Here is an 18,608-nt window from a genome sequence, read left to right on the forward strand (position 1 = left end):
CACTGCAGAAAATCCCAAGAATTGAACAGCAGGAACTTTTTCAAAACCTTGGCCTTCCATAAGCTAACAATGAGCCATTTTGCTTACCAAGAAAAAAACCCATCACTGAGCTGGCCTCAAACTGGAACACAGGAGGTTCAATTGAAACATAAGGAAAACCTTCTTTACTCTAAGAGTAACAGAGCACTGGAAAAGGCTGCCCAGGGAGGTGGCAAAGTCTCTGTCTCTGGAAATATTCAAAACCCACTTGTTCACCATCTTGTGCAACCTTCTCTAGGTGAACCTACCCTGGCACTGGGGTTGCATTAGGTGATCTCCATGTGTTTTCCAACCCCTAACATTCTGTGAGTTCCTTTTTTTCAATCTAAATGTAAGAATAATGTATTGTACCTAGGAATGCATCTACCTCTTCCTTTAGCCAGTTACTTCTTTGTTTTAGGCACAGAGTTGTGTTACATGTTATTAATCTCAAATATAATAAAATGTATGTCTAAAATTTTCTTGTTAAAACTTCACAAGTCCTTTACAGCAATGAACTGTCACAAGATTTTGCTATTTGAATGTTAGAAAATCATCTTCTGTAAACAGCAATACTACTAAATTCCTTGCACATTAGGGTTAAGGTGAGCATATTGTAGTCAGGCTAATGAAAGACTGACTGTATTTACAGGAAGAGAGGGAGACACACACACAAAACCAGACAGGTAAAAGACTTTACAGCCAGTAAAAACAAGAAGACAGAAGTCTGCAAAATTAAGAATAACGTTGGTGGAAAAATTGGGTAAAAAGCAAAAAAAAACCCCAAACCGAAACAAAACTGAAAAAGAAATAAAACACACCTCATTTCGAAAAACAAAAATCTTATCTCTTAAAGTAGCCACAGATGTTTTTGACCCACTTGCTAATACAATACTTGTAACTTCCTTTCTGATACTTTGCACTTCCATGACAAGAAGCTTGCTGAGTAGATTGTAGAGTTAATTTGCACTGTAAGTCAAAATAACTTTGTGACCTAGGCCTTGTTTAGACTTATTAAGCCCAAGCTGTTGTTCATTGCTCATACTGGTAAGAGTACTGAGAGGAAGACAAGCTGGGTAGAAGGATTTGCTCTTCTCTTTAAAGGAAGAAGACAGCCCTATACTCCACCTGCATGAAGAGGCAGGTAGAAGGAAAGGGGGCCCTGGAGACTAGACTGGTGGCAATTAATAGGAGTGTATTGTTTATGTCACATAAGGAAAATCATTCTAAACATAACAGCGATCTGGACTTACAACAGGTTGATGAACCTCTGGCAATTCTGACTGGTGCTGTAGGGTTAGAGGTATAGAACTTTCCTTGTGTTACAGCCTAAAAGATCAGGGCTTAACTAGTTAAATGGTGATGATCTAACCTTAATTTCTGAAGAAAAAGCAAAACAACAAAAAAAACCCAACTAAAAAAAAAAAACCCAACAAAAACCTGCCCCGAAACAATTTGCTGAAGTCTGTGGATCCTATCAACAAACTTGAGTGGTCCCTGTTAATACATAGACCAGACCCACAAGTGGGACCAGACCAGATTGCTGGAAGATGCTGAAAATCACTATAGCTTTTATCCATCTTTGACATATGCCTATTTTGGTTCATCTTTTGGCTTGGCAAGGTAGCTAAAACAGTGAGGGCAATAGGAAAAAACATGGTTCAGTCTACAACAGAAAACCACAAGCTAGTCAGCTATCTGAAGGTAAAAGGTCTTCCTTAAACTGTTCCCTTGTCAGAGATAAAGTTTCAGAATAACTAATGAGAGTCTGAATGACCTTGGTATCTCAAAGCATGTCAATGTCTGTACAACTTCCCAGGGCACCCAGAGCTCCCAAGAAGATAGACACTGTAATACTACCTAGTACAGGTGGAAGCACAATACTGTGGGATTCTGTCAGAAGATACTGAGATGTCTCATATTTTTTCTATATTTGGGTCATATTGCCAGAGTCAACTCTTCAGTATATTTCCACAAAATCAGAAAGTTGTGCAACTGGATAAGGAGAAAATCCAAATAGATAACTTTTGTGTTTTGTTTTTTTTAAAAAAAAACCCTAAATATTTACCAGCACTTCACTCAGTAAGGACTGCTGTATGGCAAAAACATTCAAGTGATCTTTCCTGATAGTAGCTCAGCACACTGAGAGGCATTGCTATAACTACCAACTTGTGCTGTAGTTCAGCTTTCATTTTATAAAGAATAAAAAATCTTGCCCTCCTGGTTGAACAGAGAGCCTTTAGAACACAGCCTATAAGTATGGTACATCTAAGTGGCATTTTGCATTTAAATTTAGAGAGACCTCAACCTCTCAGTTGAAGTCAATCTGTGCACCTGTGAATAAATCAGCTCGTGTAGTTCTCCAGCTCAATGGCAGCCATTCAGTGATCACAGGAAGCCACACTGAACAGAAAACACATGGAACTCCATTCAAGTATTTCTGAATTGGATGCCTTGGAGATCAGGGTTACCACTGAATTAATTCTCTTCCAAGGACTACAGATTTTTCCTGATGCAGTCGCTTTTGGCAGCTTGGCCAAGGCAAGTGAGATTGCTGAAACAGCAATAAAATGAAAAAGTTTTCAGGTCCAAAGAGTTAAAATACTTGACCCAGGGGAGTAGTCTGACAAAGTTTAGAAGTTGCATACTGAAACTGGAACACCCTCAAAAATATCCCACATAAGACCCTGCATCAATCTTAACCCATGGCATGGGTTAAGACCTGATGACAGACACAAACTCTGTATTTCAATACATTTTGGAGCACTATTTCTCAAACATTTTGGATGCACCATCCTCCTTCAGGATTATCAGTCTTTATGGATCATTTCCCAAATTGTCATTTGGTCAGGGAACAGACAGCCAACTGTCTCCACTTACTGCAGTTCTGTTTCTCTAACACAGGAAAATAAGAAGCCCCTGTAAGTACTCACTGACAACACACAGACATGTAACTCCCCTCTCCTCCAGAGGCTGTTCCATTCCCAATTAGCTGTGCCCTGCAATCCCTACATCCCTCTTGCTACCAGACCTTAACTGCTGCTTTTCCATGAACCAGTCCTGAAGGAACTGAGAGGGTACCCCAAGGAAGTCAGCATTTTTGCTTTTTTCCTCTCTAAACAATAAATGTAATTGATATTTAATATATTCTATCTAAAATTCTTTTAAATGTTTTTGTGAACCTTTCATGAACTCCCTTAGAAGCTGCAATATATAGTTTGAGAAATATTGCTCCAGAAAAAAATATACAATTTTAAAAAATATTAGCAAAACTGATACAAAACTTCATTACACAGTATTTGCATCAATAAACAGATTTTACTGCTAATATATTTTTCATGTTGGACCAACGTTACGACAATTTATTGAACAGAATGTTTCCAATAAAATAAACTTTTTATAAGACAAGTTATGATGTGAAGTAATGACATACTTTAACTAATTCATATCCTGTAGGAAAGCTCAGTCAGAATCCAGTTTAACAGTTTTGCAAAGAATGTCCCATCCCCATATAGTTAAAAGACAACTAAGCAACTGAAGACTAAACAAGTTAGTATTTTATTCAAAATCAATGATCAAAAAATTTAAGTCATTATTTCTAATCATGAAGGATGAAAACAAGATTTGGAATTGTCTCTAGATGAATGAAGGAGGCAATATAATCAGGTAAGAGAAACTAAATAAAAACAACAAGAGTTCTTTCAAATCAAGGATTCTGCTGTTAGAGTTCCTGTTGCTTCTTAGGAGGCTAAAAAGCTGAATATGCGATAGAAGAGGGATGATACATACCTAATCCAAAAGAAAGTCTGTTAAAAATAACTGCAGATATTGAACTGTTGGTGATTTTATAATGGTAAGGTTTAATTGCATACAAAACCATCGAGTGAAATATTTTAAATATACAAAAGTTGACATTTCAATAAGCTCGGTGAAGAATATGTCAGTATATTTAAAACAGGTCAGAAGGTTTTTTTCCAAGGCAACACACAAGATGTGGCTGGCAGCTGGATCTGCCCCCAACCTCACTGACATAATTAAAAGCCTTTTCAGTGATATTGGCAAGACGTAGTCCAAATTAGCTGAAGCATGGCAGTATGGTGCTTTACCACTCCTTTCCTGTATTATAAAGAAACTGGGTTAAGTCTTCCACACTGTAGTCAAAAGTCCAGTTTCTTTTGCCTAATAAAGCATTCTCCAGAAATTAAAGGAGGACTCTGCAGCCAGCTTCTTGCTGGTATGATGATAGCAGCTTACATAAGATTTCATACACTCCAAGGATCTTCTCTATTAAACCTTCCACCCTTGTTCAAATAGCACTTCAGGAAGCCTGCCTTTGAGACCTCCCCAAAATAACACAAAGAGGAAAGGAGAAATGAGAGAGACAGTCTGGAGTAGAGTATGTTTATTTAAGTTAGTTTTTCAAGCAGACAAAAATTAGAGAGTTCAAAGATAATTAATTGACCTCAATGTCAAGTCAGAAAAACAAAAAAATTAAAGGTTAAACTTATTTGGTTTGTTCACCAATTTCAGTAGCAGTCAGAAGTACAAACATTGCAATCTGAAATATCATTATTGGCTTTCACAAAATGGATCAGAGTATCAGAATAAGTAGCTGAAAGGCAAATTTAGTAAGATTTGTCTTGCAGGCATAACATCTTAATATTTATGTTACAATACCATGTTAATTAATACCTTCAATTGCAAAGGCAACCACAAAATTCCCCAAGGCCACAGCTGCCTAATTCAAATCCTATAAAAGCAGCAATGAAAAACACAGGCTGAAAAATCCCTTGACTTCACAAATTCTGACATGATTCCAGAAGTCATCAAGGGAGAACTCTGATTATCTGCAAGAAGTTGTATACTAATAGATACTGAAACAGACAATCATCAAATGATGGAAAAGAAACAAGAAAAGCCACCAGAACTTCCTTTAATCAGGTCACATGAGGAAAAAAAGGATGCTCATCTTTTTCTACTGATTGACCTTAGCATTGGAATTAATGCACTTGTAAATACCAACTCATTATGTAATGGTGCATAGTACCATTTCCTATGGCTTTGCCATAGGAAAATTGCATTATTTTACTGTATATCAAGCCATTTAATATCAGTTTAAGACTGCTATATGGGATGCATAATTCCTCTTCTTTCTTGAGTCTTTTGTGAAAAGAATGAAGAATATACCAAAAGGAAAAAAACGCCTCCAAGAATTAATCAATATTTATGTAGAGTGCATTTAACTTGTAATTCCTGGCAGGACTGTTGTGAAGTCAGAGCTGTTCTAAACAAACCACTCAACATTCTAAGAAGTATTCATGCCAATTAGTGACCAGTTAATAAATATCCAAATCAACTAAATGCTTTTTCTATACTCAAAGACCACAAATGTTTGGCTGGCATTTGGCTAATCCAGATCACTAACAGTGGACAGCAAGCTCTTAAAAATTTCATTACCAGAATGTATAATTCAGTCCCCAAGATGCCTTGTCACTCACACCAAATTAATACACTGGTAGTACCTGCATACTGCCTTAACTGGAAGACTTGGCTAGCATTTCCCAACTTAACTGGCATACTTAGTATCTCCCCATTAATTCTAGTTTTTCATGTAGGTGCAAATGGCAGTCTTCATATTCTTAAATGTAATTATTAACAAAACAAGCAGAATGCAATTTACCAATAATGCCTGAACACTATTCACTTACAGCTGAAATTAAATTTTGAAGGTTAACAATAAAAATATCCTAATTTAAATCTCAGGGTGAATGTATCTCAATTAAATCCACTGAAATATTTCCTTCCTATATTTGCTGCAACAGATGCTAACCATATTAATTGGTAAGGTGTATACAAAAGCTCAGCTTTTGTTTCAGCCTCCTTACTTCCACATTCCCACCTCAGTCATCGTGACACCACATTTTTACTCTGTTCACTCCATTTGCAGAAAAAAGAAAGAAAACAAAGAAACCACAGCAGCCAGTTTGCAGATCCTAATTCCCAGCTCATCAGAATTTCATTGCCATGCTTTATTCGAGATACTTTTGAATAATTTGCTCTTATTTTGTATTTTAACAGAATTATTACTGAGTCATAATTTTTTTATTGCTCACGTCTGTTGAATAATACATATAGTTCAATTAAATTAGCTCTGTGATGACAACACAGTTATAACATTCTCAATTATTTTATGGCATCCTGATGTAGGAAAAGAAGCTACCATAATTTCCCCTGCTTTTAAAGTTGATGGAAGAACTGCTTTTCCTTATGTTTTTATTTTCTATTTGCTATTATTTTCCATCTCTCCTCTCAAACAACCTTCCAAACTCCTACTAAAGAAAGGCATCCTAACATGAACCAGGAACATGAGAAATTTCAAAGCAGCCATGGGGCAAATGGCAATTACCAAAGATAAAGCTTTTCTGAAGATTTCTTCAGAAATTTTAGAAGTAAATTCTGTTAAGTAAATGTAGTTTCTTCATTTTTTAAATAGTTACACTGCATTCTGACTGCTTTTGCTGCTTTTTATTAATGAAATGTACAGTACCTATTTCCCACTTAAACTACATTTAAAGTTTAAGATCAGCTGACTTTAATATCTGCTCACTTCTGATCTGCATAAATTATTAACAGAAATTTCTACAATATGCAGCTTCTGAAGTTTGTCTCTGCTTCACCCTGGAGCTTTTTTCACTCAGTCTACTTAAAACTGTTGTTTCTCACATTAAAATCACAAATTACAGCAGGCACACATATATACACTTCACATATAAGTGTTCAGTGAGGTTCTGACCTTTTCCTGATGTCATGTTTGATAAAATCAGAACAATATCATCATGACACCAGAACTGTATCTCTGATGTTTAACAGTATCTCTATTAGTACTCATATAACCCTTAAAAACACTCATATTTGCTATGTTATCAGCAAAAAACCCCACACCAAAACCAATGCTCTCTTTACCCTGCTGATCTCTCCAAACCTGTAAGATTACAGAAAACCTCTATGTAAGATGAGACTCATCTAATACAGAAAATCTACATTTGAGCTAGCTGTCCAGACTCTCCTTATCATGAAATGGAGATAAAGAGGTATGTGCCAATTCAGCTCATCCTAGAGCAGATCAGACTAAAATAGGCCAGGATGAACAAACCAGTAAATGTTGTGTGTGAGCCCTGGCTAAAGGGAGTAAAAAAGAGAAACTTGACTGATGTGCAGGTTTGTACAGAACAGATACCCAAAACCATATCACTTGAATTACACCCCTGTATCTGCATTGAACTAAGCATGCTGACATGTAAATCAGAGCCAAATAAAACATTCTAAAAGATCACAGGATTTTTGCATCTAGAAATGAGTGGGGAGTTTCAAACAGGGCCACAACTTCAGCTCGTGACCACATTGACCTCAAAAGGACAACAGGGATCCTCGTTTTCCTACTGGACTTAGTTTAAATGGTGGAAATAGTTTTCTATTGAATTTCTTGCCACCCTTTCGGAGTAGCCCATCTTGATTTAATTGCTTCTTTGCTATTGTCTGGGTCAATGGCCCATGTCAGAAACTTCTATTCTGGGGTCTTCAGTGTAATTATTCTAATGGCAAATGATAAAGTGAAACAAAAAGAAATATCTAGGGGAATAACACAATTCACCCAAAGAAATACCAAACTCACCCAAAGATGTTTTAGACTGAAAGCATGTGACTTCATTTAAAAGCAGTGATAAAAAAGCAGTATATTTTTCATTTGTATTTATATTCTCACTAAGGCTATGATAAAAGTTCAGCCTTTAAGTATGGACATTCATACACTCATATCATGCACACAGATTTGCAATTTTATGTTCAGATACAAATAAGGTATTTTTGGTTGAAAGCTTTTTGTCACATGCCTAGTCAGTACTTTGTATCTGAAAGACCAAGACATCTCATCATTTAAAAACTTAGGCAGTTTCAAAGACAATGATGCATTTAACCATTATAAGATAATTATATTTATATATATATATATGCACATATTTGAAAAAAGTTCTTCATAGCATTAGTTCTTTTTATGAATCTCTTAATAATTTAAATGGCAAAGACCACAGCTACTGGAAGTGGCATTTCCATATCTCATTTTTCTTTTGCCCAAACTTTGCAGAAGTCTCTCTCTCAAACTTACTTAATTTCAAATTAGACTTTTTATTGTGGTGATAAAAATGAATGTCCTTTTATGCAAATAAACTAAATTTCTAAACTTTGAGCTTTCTGAACTGAATGAAAAAGGGGATTATTTGTCAGTTCCATCTGTTAGTTACAGGCTATCATCACTCTGGACATAACTTTTATTTCCTAGAGCAGTCCATCACAGTGACATTTTATCCCAGAGCAAAACATTAAAGCTTTAATGAAACCATTCTTTGTTTTTTTAGCCCATTGCAGACTTAGTCAAATTAAAGGCCCAGTAGACATCCAGTGCTACACCTTGTTATATGCAAGGGATCAATCTCAAGGACAACTCCGATATGGATAGGAATATGACTTTATTTACAGGAGGAAATTCTAATAGTCGAGTGGTTTATTGAATAAAATCACCTTATATTTTTTTCTGTAAGTCCATGATTGATCAAACTGAGAACTCAAGATACTTTCCTCCCCTCTTTGATGTTATACTGCACTGAGAGCTTAAAAAGAAGGCAAACTAAAATTTACCAGTTTCTATAGCATGCTTGTATCCCCTTAGTGAGAAAAATTATCTGGGGCTACTTTCCTGCATTGTAAAACAGTGGGACAATTACTCCTTAGCTTTAAAAAGTTCTAACAACAGGTTTAATTTCAATTGAGCCTATGAGAGCAAACTGCAGAGAAATAATTTCAGAAACAATTTTTCAAAGTATGCAAGAGTAAATCCATATGCTGCTGAGATGAAGCACAAGAAAGCATAATTGAGATAATCTATAGTTAAAATGATGGTGTATGACTTATGATTAAGCTTCATTACCTGCAGAGCAAGGGGCTTCCATCTCATATTTTTCAGTAAAGCTGGTGCTGAGGTAAGCATGCTCTGAGGTCGCTTTTTCAAAGTTAAGATAACACCACTCGGATCCTCTCGCAGTGCATTCACCAAATTTTTCAACTGCCACCCCACCTGGTAACCAGTAAAATCATTACAATAAAATTGAGGTACAGTATTCAGTATTTAATGTTCCCTTTTTAAATAAGACTAGTAAAATAACATAATAGGAGTGTGTATATATATATTAAAGGACATTAACTCTAGAACTGTCAAAATAAGTTACTGCATAAAAATCCTGTCAACTAAAATAATTACTATAATGCATTAAGATGGATATCCATCATTTCAGATTTCAGAATTAATAGACTACTGTTACTCCACTGTAAATGTACAATTAAATCTCAAAGGGTTTTTAAAATAGCTCTGGTGCATAAACCTTAAGAGACTAGAAGGTTAAAAAAAGCCCTGGCTTCTGCATGAACAGTTCAATTCAAACCCGAGCATTCTATATTCTATTACTATTTAAAGTAAACTAACCACATGTAGTCATGATACTTCTACTCCTATGCAAGCACAAACCAGTTCAGGAAAATCTTATACTCTTCACACTGCTATAAAAACAAAATTAAAATCACAAGGACTTTTTTTTTTTTTAAACCAATATTTCTTTCATTATTATTTCAGAAACAAATATGGTAAATTAACAAGAGAAATGTAGTCTAGCCATTACTTTAGTATTAGCCCAAAGTAAAATTTTCCTAACTGAATTACAGTATTTTGAAATATTCTAAAATTAAGAACTTGACTAACATGGAAAGCAACAAGCCTTTATTTAGGAACACAGGATAGAACTTTCTGAATACTTTGCCTTTTTGAAAAAAGCAATTCATACATCAAAACATGTACATGTAAAACTCAAGACAATGTCTTCAGTCTAAGTAATACCTGATTTTGGATAACTAGCTTGAAATATTTTAAGATATTCAATCCCTGCATTTTCAAGTTTGGCACCTAGAGTGGCAATACACAGAACCATACATCCCTTGAAAATCTTTGCCTGTAGACTTAGAAAGTTACTGTTTCTGTAAACCTGACAGCTTTTCTACCTTTTTGTCTCTCTCCACTTGTAAAAAAAGGGTGTTTTTTTCTAATATTTAAAGGATCACAATTACAGATATTTTCCTTCTTTCATAACTTGTACAAGATCAGTGTTAAGAAGAAAAATATCTAACTCAGATGTGTAATTACTGAAAAAACATCTAGAATTCTGAAATTATAAGGTAACACAACAATAAAAAGGTAACTCTGTATCCTGACAATACATTAAAAAAAAAAAAAAAAAGGCAATGTGAATAAAGAGAATGCAGATTTTCTTTATCATTGGTATAGTGCAATAGAACACAAACACATAATTGTTACCTGTGCTTAGGCAAGGTAAAGTCATAAAACTCATGGAGCTTGTTTCAAGTTATTTTTTTCCCTATTACACTGAAAGGTAATACCCCTTATTTTAAGAGCTGATACTCCCCCATGAGCATGCCACTTGAGTCAACACTAATGCTCACCAACAATCCTGGATTACAGACGTGGTTAAAACTTCACCACTCTTCCTTAGCTACTATGAACCCACCTGTCCTGTTTTACACCCAGGACGCACTTCTGCAGTCATATGCAGTAACAGTAAATGAAGAAACAGAGAGATGACAACATGCATCTTTATGATATGTTTCTCAGCTTCCACAGAAGATGCCCAAGCATGCTGGAATTCTTATTTTCAGTCTAATGCACTCAGCACCCTGCTATTACACTTTGAACAAAATGGAACATTGATAAAATCAACTTCAGCTCAACTCCCTTTGAAGTCTCCCTTTTGTTTCAACAGTATCTTAACCAAGTCTCTGTTAAGTCCAAGCTATGGCTGTTAAGAGTATGATTTTATTTAAAAAAAAAAAAAAAAAAAAAAAAAGAAAAAGCCTTGCTATTTATAATAGTGTTTTCCTACTCAGAGAGACTTCCACCACTGTTTAGAAAAAATATATTCTCTGCAGTTCCGTAACATTACCTTGGGCATATGCAAGGTTTCATCTGCTACTCTAAAGAAGGAATTAAAGGCCTATGGTTCATGTAAAATATCTCTGTATGTAAGCTACTGTACCCTTTAATTCACTAACATAAAAATCTGCAGACAGATTTCAGAAGAGGAATCCTGCTGAATAAAGTAGCATAGGGAGCCTTGAAGAGAACATGATGTGGCCCCAGTTACAGGGTCAGGATGCAAAATTCTTGCCATTTAAGTTGCTAGGATGCAGCATGTGAAAGCTGTGCTTTAAAGCCATCTGTTTCTCACTGAAATAGCCAGAGGAATATAAATAAAATTAGGTTTTTTTTTGTTATGTTAGCAGTTTTAAAATTCTTTCAAATGCACTTTCACACTTTGCAGAGATAAACTTTATCATGTATTTCAACTGTGCATTACATTGCAATAAAAGGGAGATTATCTAGTATCTTTTTGAGAGTTAGGGGAATTAAAGGAAAAAAATCACTTCAAAGCACAGAATCTGCTGTATTTAATTTAGAAGCTCATTAATATAAACAATTTAACTTAATTTTTCACAGGAAAATTCTGAGTTTACTATAAATGTCAAATGAAGTTCATCCTTAGCTTTTACGTCATTCTCTGACGTTTTCTGGCTGGTTCAATCCTTGGTTGCTTCTCATCTTTTGAATACAAATGACTACATTGGTCTAAGAGGAGCAAGTCACATAAAAGGCTGTCAACAATAAATTGAAGGATATCGATGTCCATGTAGGATGTACGCTCTTCAGTTCCCACAAAGTTTAGAACCCATCAAAATTCATATTAACACAGACTAAGCAGAAGGAATCTTATCTGAGAAAGTCAGGTTAGAAAGGGGAAAGGTACTGAATATATCTAGAAATGAAAACTGTTTTCTAGAAATCCATTTTGGTGACATGGAGTCTATGCTTTCTTTTAAGTGTGATTTGAATTTATTTTTTTCTAATCTCTCCTCAGGATCTGGTGTACACTTGCGGCCCAGAAAGCCAACTGTATCCTTGGCTGCATGAAGAGAAGCGTGGCGAGCAGGTTGAGGGAGCTGATTCTCCCCATCTCCTCTCATGAGACCCCACCTGGGGTACTGAGTCCAGTTCTGGAGCAACTATGATAAGAAAGACATGGACATGCTGGAGCGTGTCCAGAGAAGGGACACAAAGATGATCAGAGGGCTGGAGCTCCTCTCCTGTGCAGACAGAGTGAGAGAGTTGGGGTTATTCAGTCTGGAGAGGAGAAGGCTCTGAGATGACCTTATTGTAGCCTCCCAGTATCTGAAGGGGGCTACAATAAAGCTGGTGAGGGACTTTTTAGGATGTCAGGTAGTGATAGGACTAAGGGGAAGGGATTCAAATTAGAGGAGGGCAGATTTAGATTGGATGTTAGATAGAAGTTCTTCACCATGAGGGTGGTGAGGCACTGGCACAGGTTGCCAGCAGAGGTGGTGGAAGCCCCATTTCTGGAAATTTTTAAGGCCAGGATGGACAGGGCTAGGAGCAACCTGATCTAGTGGGAGACTATGTCAGGGGAGTTGGGACTAGATGATCTTAAAGGTCTTTGCCAACCCTGAAAGTTCTATGATTCTATGATCTACCCCGTTCTCATTAACAACACAGTTATCAGTTCTCAACTTCTAATCAAGTTTTTGGGTAGAGATTTCAATGTCCCTAACATATCCTTTACCTTGCTCACATAGTGCAGAAGCAGATGGTAATAGGAAAGTTTCATTATTAGTTTGAAAGTTCAATGATAAAAGGACTACATTAGCAGTCAATTCTACTTACATTAAAATGATGGAAACAATATATTTTTAAATTAGTGCTCTGTAATGATTTTTAAGCACCAAGCAAGATACTGTCACTTGCATTAAAATAAATCTACATTGCTAAAGCAAGTGCCATCAACAAGCTGTAGTCAGGAGAAGTCTCTTTAGCAGCAGCCCAAGCCCAGTGCTGGGTTTTGTGCAGCACCTGAATTGCTCCCATTTGCCAGTACAGCTCATGGCCAAGCACAGAGGAAAGCAGCCTGGATGTTGGGAACTGTGCACAGGCACATCCAGTCCCTGGGTTACACTGGGAGCCCCTGGACAGGGAGAGGAAGAGCACCCACTTCGTGCTTGCAGGCCTGGGTGCCCCTGAGAGCACAGCACATCTTGTGGTAAGTGGGAGCTTGGGGCAGGATGGTCCACAGAGTTTTTTTGGAAGGAAGGAGGACAAGGTCTATGGGCTCAAGGTGCAGCAAGGGAAGGTGAAGGTGGCACACAAAGATATGGGAACTAGAGGGAGAGGAAAGTGGGACAGCACCACAGGGGTGCCCTGAGGGGTTCTCCTGAGGAATTCCTGCTGAGGAAATTACAGCACCTTTGCTGGAGGAGTCTACTGCCAAGGCAAGGGAAGGATACAAAGGGCAGCCCATGCCACCTGAGGAGCAATACCCCAAGGCCAGGTGAACAGTGCTGCTGGGGGAAGGACCAAAGAGTAGGGCAATGATTTGAACTCAGAGAAGCAAGCCTTCAGGCAGGGTACCTGCAGCATAAGCATCAATTTCTCCAATCCAATTTCTCATCTCATTCCACCACCACACAGTTGCAGCCAAGCTGGAAAGCCTCACCAGCATGCTCCAGAGACACTTGGAGCCATACAGGTTGTTTCTGTGGGGCAAGACAGGCATGTGGGAGCATTGTGCATCTTCACCCAACTCTGAAATCCCTCCTTGACTACTCTGCCTCTCCCTCTTGCCTTCCACTGGCTTCTCCACCACTTGGGATATCGCAGCATCCTCTACCTCAAATAGCAGAAAGTTTGATCAGGGGACGCTGTTACAGAGGTCTACTGCAGACACTATCTGGAAAAAGATGTTGCTGAGCAAGATGAGACATATTTTAAAAGACCCCAAATATTCTTTGGCTTGCAGCAAGAACATCTGGATGACAATATTACAATGTCCTGACATGAAACTTTCATTTTGAATTCCAGTTCTAAATTGCCAAGAATTTCAACATTTTAATCTAATAAAAGTTACTCTGAAAGTAGCGACCTTTTTCTTAGATGAATCTATTGCCCTGTTTATGACAAGATTGGAAAATTGGTAGCAATCTTCCCATTTTCTGAAAGTAAGCTAGACTGTCCATTGAAAAGTAAGCAAGACCATTCATTGATTCCTGTGAGCACTGCTGTTATGAGCCAGAGAGGAGGTCTGTAAAATATTAGCATGCAGGCAGCTCAAATAGAATTTTCATGGACCTAACCCAAGTATTTTTAGTATTCTACAAGACCCAGTCTGAAAAATCTAGCATATGAAACCAAGGAGCAGCTGCATCATTTAAAAGCAACGTGCAAATCTAATGAACATTGAAACTCTGTAATCCAGAAGGTGGAATTATAATCAAATGATAAATAGATCAGAGTCCATATTTTTACAGGTGTGTTCCTTCTCAAAATGTCACCAGAGTCCCATGAAAGTTGGTGAAAGCTTTCTGCTTCCATGAAGAGAATTTTTTTTTCCAGTTACAGTAATTGATTCCTTACTTGCAGATTTGTAAAAGGGAAAAGTAGTAATATCTCTACACCTCTGAAAAGTATACTAAACATAAACTGTAAAGCTGTTTGCTACTTTCTTGTGAAGCAAACATGTAAAACCCACTCTAGTGTTAATCTTTTAAAAGTTGTTGAAATTGGTAAATACAAAAAAATTCTTGTTTTTTCAATGTTGCCTTTTTAAGTGGAATGCAGCCAGAGCTCTTTGGTTTAATCTAACATTCAAAGCCTTAAGCTTTTACTCCTGTTTGATCTAAAGAACACCAGAATTTCTAGGAGGAAAGTGTATTTACCTAAGATATGTGTGTTTTTTAAAGATCTCCCATATCTATCACCCATCTTGCATTTTATTAAAAAAAAAAAAAATAAAAAATTAGTGCATAAGAAAAAAACCACCACACAACACAGCACTTGAAATCACTGTCTATCAAACTTAGCACGCTGTTAAGAAAGTCAGAATCTGACAAGAAACTATCTGGCATCATGCTGTTAAATTAACAGATTGATTTCCATGAACACTGGTCAGAAACAAGAATGGTCAGCTGGCAGCCCTGTGAAACAAATATGTTAGCAACAAACATCTCCTTCCTTCCCCAGCTGCAGCTGCCAGAAAAGACTGAAAAATAATGAAAAGCCATAGGTCTTCTGCCTCCAGAAAATACTGTTGGGTGAGGAAACCAAAGAAGGATGTTTACAACATGGACTACCGCAGAGATGAAAGCTGCATCTGTATGCAGTAGGAGAAGCAGTGTCAGGAGAGTAGCAGATGCCTTTCAGGGATTTATCCAGCTTCTTAGGTGGCCATGATAATGAACGCCCATGCTTACATAACAGCTTTCTCCCAAAGAGAAGAGGTTAATAACATTGCAATTGCATATGCTGCAATTCTAATTAAAGAGTATTTTGACTAAAGAGTATTCTAATTAAAGACTATTTAAATAAATGCAACTTTTATACAGTGTTAAAGAAGTCAGTTCTGTTCATCCATAGAGTGTCACTGATCATACTGCACTGTATTGTTGTGCAGTCACAACAACATAGTTTGTATATCACAGAATCATAGAATTGGCTGGGTTGGAAGGGACCTCAGAGATCATCAAGTCCAACCCCTGATCCACTACCTCTGCGGTTACCAGACCATGGCACTGAGTGCCACATCCAGTCTCTTCTTAAATATCTCCAGGGACGGAGAATCCACTGCTTCCCTGGGCAGCCCATTCCAATGCTTGATCACCCTCTTCATAAAGAAATTCTTTCCAATATCTAACCTAAACCTCCCCCGGCACAACTTGAGACCGTGCCCTCTTGTCTTGCTGAGAGTTGCTTGAGAGAAGAGACCAACCCCCACCTGGCTACACCCTCCTTTCAGGGAGTTGTAGAGAGTGATGAAGTTTCCTCTGAGCCTCCTCTTCTCCAGGCTAAACACCCCCAGCTTCCTCAGCCCCACCTCATAGGATCTGTGCTGGAGTCCCTTCACCAGCCTGGTTGCCCTCCTTTGGACCTGCTCCAGGACCTTGATATCCTTCCTAAACTGAGGGGCCCAGAACTGGACACAGTACTCAAGGTGTGGCCTCACCAGCGCTGAGTACAGGGGCAGAATCCCTTCCCTGGACCTGCTGGCCACGCTGTTCCTGATACAGGCCTGGATGCCTTTGGCCTTCTTGGCCACCTGGGCACACTGCTGGCTCATGTTCAGCTTCCTGTCAATCCAGACTCCCAGGTCCCTCTCTGCCTGGCTGCTCTCCAGCCACTCTGTCCCCAGCCTGGAGCTCCCCATGGGGTTGTTGTGGCCAAAGTGGAGGACCCGGCACTTGGCCGTGTTGAACCTCATCCCGTTGGAATCAGCCCAACTCTCCAGTCTGTCCAGGTCCCTCTGCAGAGCCCTCCTGCCTTCCAGCTGATCAACACTCCCCCCCAGCTTAGTGTCGTCTGCGAATTTGCTGATGATGGACTCAATCCCCTCATCTAAATCATCAGTAAAGATATTAAACAGAACTGGGCCCAACACTGATCCCTGGGGGACACCACTAGTGACCGGCTGCCAACTGGATGCAGCCCCGTTCAGCACCACTCTCTGGGCCCGGCCCTCCAGCCAGTTCCTAACCCAGCACAGAGTGCCCCTGTGTGATTGCTGTGTGACCCTGTGTGATTGCTGCTAGGATGATCTGCTCCATAACCCTGCCAGGCACTGAGGTCAGGCTGACAGGCCTGTAGTTTTCCAGGTTCTCCTTCCAGCCCTTTTTGTGGATTGGCTGTGACATTGCCCAGCTTCCAATCATCTGGGATGTCCCCAGTGAGCCAGGAATGAAGTCTATTGAAGAAAATTGCATCCTTTACTTGAGCAGATCCTAATGTTTCTTTAAAAGTTTTGCTTGCTACCACTAAACTGTAAAATAAGTAATTTTTATATTTATATTTGGCCCAGTAAACTAAAGCTCACACTGAAAAGATAGTCCCAAGAATAAACTAAATTAGCACCCAAATTGACAGCTGAATACAGATGTCACTGCTCTAATTAAGCTTCTCTAATGACCTTTCTTCATCAGAAAACTTATCTGATCCAGAGCATAAGTTCTGACTTTGCTCCCTTGCTTTTATAATTCATCAAAATTCAACAGTCATCACAAATGTTAGTAACAAATATTAGTAACATGACTACAGAGCACCATGGTAATGGAGACAAGCATCTGTTTTACCCCTGTGGGAACTGAAACTTGAATTATCCAGGGACACAGAATCAGTTCTGCATTGAAGCTTGGACATTGTCTTATAAGAACAGTTACTTTTCACTGATATAATTAACCTTCACTTTAGAGCTACCTCACTGTTTTGCTTTTGAGTCATTGCTAGCAACATCCTATTACAAATAAATGAGTATATTTGTTTGGAACAGCGAAGACTCCAATTAAATGGGTTTGATTATAATGTATATATCTGATGTAAAGTCATGCACTTATTTCAGGCTATGGCTCAAAAAATGGGGTTGATTTCAGTTCACTGCTTTGGTGTACATCTGAAATCTGAAGCATACTCCCTTGCTTGGGTACCTGCTCTTGCCCACAGTGCTTGGCTGCTGCCAGCACAATGACTGTGAGGCATCTGTCTCTTCAACCATGAGTATAGATAACCAGAAGAGACAGGTAGTGCCAATTTGTTGGGTTTCCAACCACTTGCTGAACATAGAACTCAGCATTATTTAGCCTCAGAGACTAAATTCAGCCTGTTAAACCCTGGAGGGTTGTCTCAAGTACCAAGATGTGCACAATTTTAGGTTTAAGGCCTTCCCTGAAGGTAAAGCACTCTGGTGAAGGGAATACATGAGTACAAAGGCAAATCATACAACAGACAAGAAACCATCACGTCCCTGCATTGGGAGGAAGCAAACAAGAGTTTTGGTCCCTATTCCTAGTGACCACTTTTTTGTGTAGTATAAATGCAATACAAACTACACATACACTGCAGGAAACAGGGTCTGAAAGCCACATTGCTATGAGCAGGACTTACACATTCTTCAGCAAGGGAACAGACATTAAATTACTATGAATAAGGTGCTCTCACCATAGTTCTTACTTGGCTTCACTTTCAGGAGCTCCCATGGAACATATGGAGAGCTCAGGGGCCCACCTCCATTGAAATGGGGCTCCTGGCACAGGAAAGACCTCTATTGCCTGAGAGGAGACATTTCAGCACCCTTCATGCTGTGCCACAGTGCTAAAGAAACATTAAGGCTGAGTAGGAAAGTGCTGCTTAATGCCTACAAGTTGGCAGTACAAGCTGAAGGCTCAAGGCAAGATTTAGGCAAACTGGATTACACCCCATGTTCCCTACAGATTAAGCTGCAGTTGGGGTGTTGGTGACCTCATCCTTCCTGGAAGAAGGGAATGGACAAGTTCTGCACATTTCATGCAATATAAGGAACACAGTCCTCCAGAATGACCCTGCATATTAACCCACCACAGCCAGGCTCACCTTACAGTAACTCATTTGT

The 18,608-nt window shown here is 38.5% G+C and overlaps 1 protein-coding gene across 4 annotated transcripts in view; it reads right to left on the bottom strand.

Annotated features, from left to right (window-relative positions):
• CNKSR2 (connector enhancer of kinase suppressor of Ras 2) overlaps nucleotides 1–18,608 on the bottom strand; it is a 218,128-nt gene that overhangs the window by 92,094 nt on the left and 107,426 nt on the right. For 2 of the 4 annotated variants that reach the window (XM_030448663.1, XM_030448654.1), the window contains exon 9: nucleotides 8,999–9,145. The exons of the other annotated variants lie outside the window; for them this stretch is intronic. In XM_030448663.1, coding sequence (XP_030304523.1) covers nucleotides 8,999–9,145 — 147 coding nt within the window. The remainder of the gene's footprint in view (nucleotides 1–8,998; nucleotides 9,146–18,608) is intronic. 4 annotated transcript variants of the gene reach the window in all.

This window comes from Calypte anna, chromosome 1 (genome assembly GCF_003957555.1).
Source record: "Calypte anna isolate BGI_N300 chromosome 1, bCalAnn1_v1.p, whole genome shotgun sequence".
Lineage (NCBI taxonomy): Eukaryota > Metazoa > Chordata > Aves > Apodiformes > Trochilidae > Calypte > Calypte anna.